Source organism: Triplophysa rosa, linkage group LG5 (assembly GCF_024868665.1).
Source record: "Triplophysa rosa linkage group LG5, Trosa_1v2, whole genome shotgun sequence".
NCBI lineage: Eukaryota > Metazoa > Chordata > Actinopteri > Cypriniformes > Nemacheilidae > Triplophysa > Triplophysa rosa.
Window position 1 is genome coordinate 23047695 of NC_079894.1, and position 7380 is coordinate 23055074.

At 36.9% G+C, this 7380-nt stretch overlaps 1 protein-coding gene across 1 annotated transcript; it reads left to right on the plus strand.

The window, feature by feature from the left end:
• Positions 1-960: 960 nt before the first annotated feature.
• dhrs12lb (dehydrogenase/reductase (SDR family) member 12-like b) lies at positions 961-6404 on the plus strand. The gene is made up of 10 exons (XM_057333300.1): positions 961-1072; positions 1589-1722; positions 2740-2822; positions 2990-3085; positions 3169-3250; positions 3503-3564; positions 3839-3943; positions 4821-4911; positions 5691-5828; positions 6097-6404. The coding sequence occupies exons 1-10, from the start codon at positions 1017-1019 to the stop codon at positions 6228-6230; spliced, it is 981 nt and encodes a 326-aa protein (XP_057189283.1). The 5' UTR covers positions 961-1016; the 3' UTR covers positions 6231-6404.
• Positions 6405-7380: the final 976 nt, after the last annotated feature.

Below are 7380 nucleotides of genomic sequence, written 5' to 3' on the forward strand. Positions count from 1 at the left end.
GTGTCGCCTCTGATTGGTCCAAGAGCTTCACCTGCCCCGAGAAAGGGCGTAGCTAAAGACACCTCAAGTTTTGCCCTTTTCCCTTGTTATAAAAAATAATTCGTCAACACTGCTAACATGAACATCTATGGTGTTAATTAATGAACAAAAATTCTTTATTAAATATATAAAGCGAAAATAATAGTTCATAAATAGTTCATAGTTCAAAAAAAGTGTAATATTAAATAATAGTTTACTTAATTCATAATATTTTCAGTAAAAAATAAATCATTTAGAATATAAAAAGGCATACATTTATTGACTTTAAAGTCCCAGTGAAATTAAAAATGACAATTTTTTTTTTTCATGAAATATTGCAGCGTTTATAGTAAATAGCTTATCAATGTGGGTCATTTTCTTTTAAAATTCATGTGCCCTCATAATCTTTAGTTAAAATCTGAAAATGCACTTCCGCCCTGAAATGACTACCCATCTCAAATGATTTAAATTACAGGAAGGAAGTGCATTTTCAGATTTTAACTAAAGATTATGAGGGCACACGAATTTTTAAAAAGAGAATGACCCACATTGATAAACTATTTACAATAAATGCTGCAATATTTCATTAAAAAATAGGCATTGTAATTTTTAAGTTTTATCTTTAGTATAGTATAGTATTCTATCTCATAATTTTGCAACCTTGCAAAGCAATTTTTCACATTTTAGCGCAAACAGTGAGCAAATAAAAAAACAACAGTTAGGAAATTATAATAGAAAAGTAAAAAAGAAAAGTTACAAATGACCTGAAATACATAGTATTATCAAATATTAAAGGTGACGCAATCATTAAAAATGCCTCAAATGTGTAAGATTGGGAAAAATAAAAACACCTGACGTCACACTTGTTTTTATTACCCAGTTGGTGGTGATTTGTTATTTGTCACTAGGGGGCGCCATGTAGAGCTACAGTAGTCGCATAATGTAACACTCAGCTGTACATTACACTTCAGTCCAGTTGAGAGGAAACAACAGAACAAATGTCTCTCTACAGGAATATAGTGTGGTTTATCAATGGAATGCGGGAGTATACAAGGTAAAGGCCTCTAGCAATATGATGCATTATTAAAAATTAAAATAGTTTTTTATTTTCTGTCAACTTGTGTTTACAAATGACTGTGCAAACTATTATGGCACTGTTTCTAAACTCTGAGATGTTTTTGTTGCTTTGTTCATTTTATTTGTTGTTGTTTGAACAAACATTCGAACAGAATTATGAAAAATCACAGCCTTGAAATGTTCCGTGGCAACTTAAATGCTGATAGATTCAGTGGTCTCTTGAATAAATGTTGCTTTTGTAGTTCACCAAGTCATGTTCTGTGATACGCATTCATCTGAGCTCCGAGTTTAAGGTGAGTCATTAGGCCATTACAATGGGCCCTATTGAGACCCCTGCTGCTCACTCAAGTGCCTTGTCATCCCGCACAGAAGCTCCTTTGGCCCCTGATCAGGGCTCTTGTCTCAGATACATAGAGGTCACCCAACAATTCAGTGTCATTGTGTTAAAACATATCACTCTGAGATAAACGTTGTTGTTGGATGTTTTGAGCAGGTCTGGATTTGAGAATGCCTCCAAGAGCTTTGCAGCGAAGGACCTTGACTTGTCCATGGTGGGACGTTCCTTCATGATCACAGGAGCCAATAGCGGAATAGGGAAGGCGGCAGCCATGGCGATAGCCAAAAAAGGTTTATTCTCCAAAACACTCAGGTTGCCTGTTGCATATTTATAGAATATGCATATTAGAATTAAAGTAAGTTATAGTAATCATTCAGTCATAAAATGGCAATACTCCACTATGGTAAACTAAGATGCTGGGTCAAAGGTCAATATATCTGAATTATTGTGATTGGTAAAAATAATAATACAGTTCTTCTTGAGTTAGGCATATTTAGCCCAGTTTCCATCTTTGGAAACAGGACTGCGTAGAAGGGCATTGTTGAGTAAGCATAGCAGGGCCATTGTGAAGTAGAGCAGTCTGTGTGTCTGTTATTGGCATGTTGGAAAAAGACAGAAATTAATACTATTGAGTGTTGAGTAATAAACAGGGGAGACCGGGGCTAGTTGTCACACTTTTTACACTAATGATTATTTACTGACTTTATTTTCTGTATAGATTGTGGTGGGGTGAACAAAGATAGACGCAGTGGGTGTGGCATCCCATCTCTATGGCACATTTATTTAAAGGCCCAATGTGTCTTTTTTTTGGAGGATCTATTGACAGAAATGCAATATAATATACATAACTATGTGTTCAGAGGTGTATAAAGACCTTACATAATGAAGCGTTATGTTTTATTACCATAGAATGAGCTATTTCTTTCTACATACACCGCGGGTCCACCATGGAATTCACCATGTTGTTTCTACAGTAGCCCTAAATTGACAAACTGCTCTACAGAGCACGTTACGTAAATATGTTATCTCCTTCGGGAAAGAAGCAAAAATGTGACGACATCTAGTCTTCTGTCAGCCTCTGTAGTGCTTCGAAAGGGAGAGTGGAGGGGTGGAGTGAGCCATTGGTTGCAATTCACAACTTCACCACTAGATGTCGCTATATTTTACACACTGGACCTTAGAGCATAAAGTGCCCTTTAAGGAAAACGGAAATATTGTCTAACTATAGTAAACACTAGAAAGCCATAAAAAACAGCAGCCTTTAAACCTTCAAGTTACTGAGATTTGTCCCATTTCTTCTTTTACAGGTGGCACCGTTCACATCATCTGCCGAAACAAAGAGCGAGCCGACAGAGCCAGAGATGAAATCATCTCAGCCAGTGGAAATTCTGTGAGAATCCAGCCAAACTCTGAGCATTGTGTCATTAGTTCTTTGATTAATTTAAATTGGAAAGAAAAACAAAATCAGATCCAAAGTGCTTAATTTAGTGTAAAACAGCTGGAAAATGGTTTACCCTTCTCATATTGCCCTTAGCGTGTAATGTTTATTTGTTGTAGGAGGTTTACGTCCATGTGTTGGACCTCTCAGAGTCAAGAAAGGTTTGGGAGTTTGCAGAGGCCTTTAAGAGGGAACACACTTCTCTCAATGTTCTGGTATGAGCTTCATTCCTCACTATATAAAAAATAGTAATGTTGCAGGACAGATGAAGGAGTCCTCTGTCTCCCACACTACACAGATCAATAATGCCGGATGTATGGTGTATCAGAGGGAAATGAACTCTGACGGAATGGAGAAAAACTTTGCGACCAACACTCTTGGTGAGATGCTAATAGAGAAATATTGTACAAAACCATCATCTTCTAACCATAGAAAACTGTCAAACCGTCAGAAACGTATGAAAAAGCAACAAACATACACAACTTTATAATGTGTCACTATGGCATTAAGTAGACGCTTTTATGCAAACTGCAGTATTAGTTCTCTTGGGGTTCAGTTTCTCTCTCTCTCTCTCTCTCTCTCTCTCTCTCTCTCTCTCTCTGTCCATCTCTCCATCTCTCTCCCCTTTGCAGGTGTTTATATTCTCACTAAATGTCTGATGCCATTGTTGGAGAAAAGCAGGGACCCTCGAGTCGTGAGTGAACACCATTGATCTCAAAAGCCTTTCAATTTGAGGAGTGACTTTCATTCCCACAAACAATATGCCTGCGACTGCTGGAGGTTCTTTCACAGTAAATTTATTGTGTGACATGCAAACAGTTATAGAGATTTGCGACAACCCATGATTTGTTAATATTTTCCATGACAGTAATGTGTATAGTGGCCTCTGTTTCTGTTACTCTAGAATTTAGAGGGTATTTTGAATTGAATGTTTATTTTGGGGAGAGTAATGATTATTTCTCTGGTAGATCACAGTGTCGTCGGGGGGGATGCTGGTTCAACAACTCAACCCTGGCGATTTACAAACAGAGAGAGCTCCCTTTGACAGTACCATGGTATACGCGCAAAACAAGGTATTCGATCAAAAATCTAAATTTTTCAGGAAATCTTAAAGGGATAGTTCACCTTCAAAATGAAAATTCTGTCATTGCTCACATGCCCTCTTGTCATTTCAAACCTGTATGACTTGTTTCTTCTGCAGAGCACAAAAGAAGATATGTTGAAAAGGGAGAACCCTTAGTCCCCATTGACTTGCATTGTTTTTGTGTAAATAGAACCAGCAGTATTCTGTTACGTCATTTGGTTACCAACATTCTTAAAAATATCTTATTTTGTGCTTTGCAATAAAAAGAAAATCAGACAGGTTTAAAATGACAACAGGACGAGTAAATTTCAGAATTTTCATTTTGAAGGTGAACTACTCCTTTAAGGAGATTTTGTACTGTAAAAACCATGGTTTTTCGTGAATTGGTTACCTTTTTTTTACAGGTACCATAGTTTTACAGCAAATACCATGGTTAAACTTTGATTGCTGGTTAAGTTATGGTTACCATGATGTAACTAGCAACCATGTTTCTTTTTGTTTTATTTGTAAAACTATGGTTAATTTTATAAGGGGAAACATATCAGTCCCATCACTTCAAACAGCACCATGGTATTACCATCAGATTCCCTCACTGATGTTCGCAAAGACTTTCACATCAATTCATTTGCAAGTACGATTTACCGAAAGATTATAGAATAAAGATGTTTTATTCATGAAAAGGTACTAAAAGTCATCAGCAGTTTCTATTAAACTGAGATGAGCAGGGTTACCTTTTACTTAGCTGTTGCCAGGCAACAGGTGACACCGTACAGACACTCGCATTTCCATTAAACAATATCTGATGCAGTAATGACCGTGACCTTTTAATAAAGACCTTAATGTGTGTGGGTGTGTTCTCTTCACAGAGGCAGCAGGTAATAATGACAGAGTTTTGGGCAAAAGAAAATCCCAGAATTCATTTCTCTGTAATGCACCCTGGTTGGGCTGATACACCAGGTATGACTCATTTTATAGGAAACCATTCAAACTTTCTGACTCTTAATGTTTAATTGGATTTAGCACAGTGATTATGGCTTCATTTGGTTTAATGAATTTGTTGACAGCATTTCAAGATTAATTGTTTATATCCGTGGTTTCTAAAAGGCGAAGTGTGTCCTTTTTTCAGTGTCATTCGGCTCCGTGGGGCTGGACAGAGAATTGAAATGTTTTTTTAACACTTTTTAACAAAATAATGTAGGAAAGTTCTGGCATTATAAAAACACATCTTAAAGGGATATGTTGCCTAAAAATGAAAATTCTGTCATCATTTCCTCACCTTCCAGTTGTTCCACATCTGTATAAATTACTTTGTTCTAATGAACACAGAGAAAAATATTTGGAAGAACGCTTGTAACCAAACAGATCTTGCCCCCCTTTGACTCTCATAGTAGGAAAAATTACTTTACCATTTTTTTTGCTCTGTTGAAAACAAAAGAAGATATTTTGAAGAATGTAGTACAGCAAACATTTCTGGGGCTCTTTTGACTACCATTGAATGTTTTCCTACTATGGGAGTCAATGGGGGGCGAAATCTGTCTGGTTGTAAGCATTCTTCCAAATATCTTTCTCTGTGTTCATCAGAACAAAGACATTTATACAGATTTGGAACAACTCGAATGTGAGTAAATGATGACAGAATTTTCATTTTTGGGTGAACCTTCCCTTTAAATCTGTCACATTGCATTAGTTTGACAAGCTTGTGTTTTAAACTCATCCCTTCTAATCTCTGCACTTAGCGGTTGCCACGGCGATGCCTCAGTTCTATCAGATGATGCGCGACCGTCTGCGTACGACGGAGCAGGGAGCTGACACGGCCGTCTGGCTTGCTGTGTCACATGCCGCCACAGCGTTTCCCAGTGGTCTTTTCTTCCAAGGTAACTTCTAGTGAATCCAAACTTTTTCAGTTTGCAGTCCAGTTTCTTGCACAGTAAACTAAGACCCAAAAAATCTGTATATGCATTGCCTACATGTGTTGGTAAATAATGGAAAGACAAAGTGACTGAATGCAGTAGTCTTGTTTTTATAAATGCAAACCTTTTGTTAATATGACTTCATTCAGATGACTTCAGTGAACCTGCTTGAATCAAGTATAAAAGTACCCAGTGGATTTCAGAAAGATTTACAACTAATGGTTTGTTTCAGATCGGAAACCGGTGTCAGCCCACCTGCCGCTTGCTTGGACACACAGCTCCCAACATAAAGTCAAAGTGTTCATGAGACGTTTGGAGAATTTGGCAGTAGCTGTCAAACCTTTAGAGATGGCAGTCACATCTTAGACATCCTCTGAAGAAACTTTAGGATGTTTTAACTATTAATAAAGAAGCCGATAAAATGTTTTTTGGCTATCCAGTCACTGTTACAGAAAACTTTCTGTGATATAATCTCTCTGTTGAGTCATTTTAATGTAACTTTTTTATGTTCAAATAAGAAATAAACACCAATAACTAACAGTTTTGCCTTATTGTTGCTCATAAAGCTGCAGATTCATCTCCTACAGTAAATTGATAATATCCAACATCCACCTGCGACACCACTGCGTCGTCATTTCTCCACTGCGTGTCTCCCAGCGGCCTCTGTGCCAGGATGAAACTGGTAAATAATTCATCATGCTCACTGTATGACACACACTATGAGGGTCTCGCATCAACAAACATCAACATGATATATTATTGTATGACAGTATGTTGTGTTGGCACTGTCAGAATGTTCTTTGGCTGTGGTGGCCATACATCTGTCAGGTGCAATAGTAAACACCCAACACCCTCATCAGGATTTTGTTCATCGTTTACAAAAACAAAAATACTAGTGGTTGACCAACATACTTTTATCTTTTCAACAGTCAATATCTAAAGAATACGGTGGTTATATCTTCATTAAAGGCCACTTTGGAAGACAGTGCTGGTCCAGAGGAACTTCCCGTTTCAGGTTTTTAACACTACACAAACGTTTGAATAAAATACAACAACAAAAAATAATTTATAACCAAATCAAAATGTTAAAAGAATATCTTGAAGACTTAATATGTACGTTTTAAAGAAATTAAATAATAAAATGAAACAAAGTACATTTGGACCAAATATTTGACTGCTGTCCAAGGACACATTCAACCCAACATTAAGACGTGTTCAAGCTATTTCTGTTCATTTGTTATTCATGTGTATTATTATTTTTATTTATTACTTATTGTCAATGTGTGTTTTTATTCCATTGAATTTTGTTTTCTATGCAGTTTTTATTTATTTAAATAAAACCCATATTCCCTGATATGCTGTAGCTTGCCAAATAATTCACGTTTGGCAGTAATGGCATTTTAGACATTTAATAGCAGGAAATTGGAGATAGTGATGTAGTCTGTAATTCTGTGAGTCATCTGGCTGCTTTTCATTTCACATACCTCGAGAGCCAAAGCCACCTGGGACAGCGCGG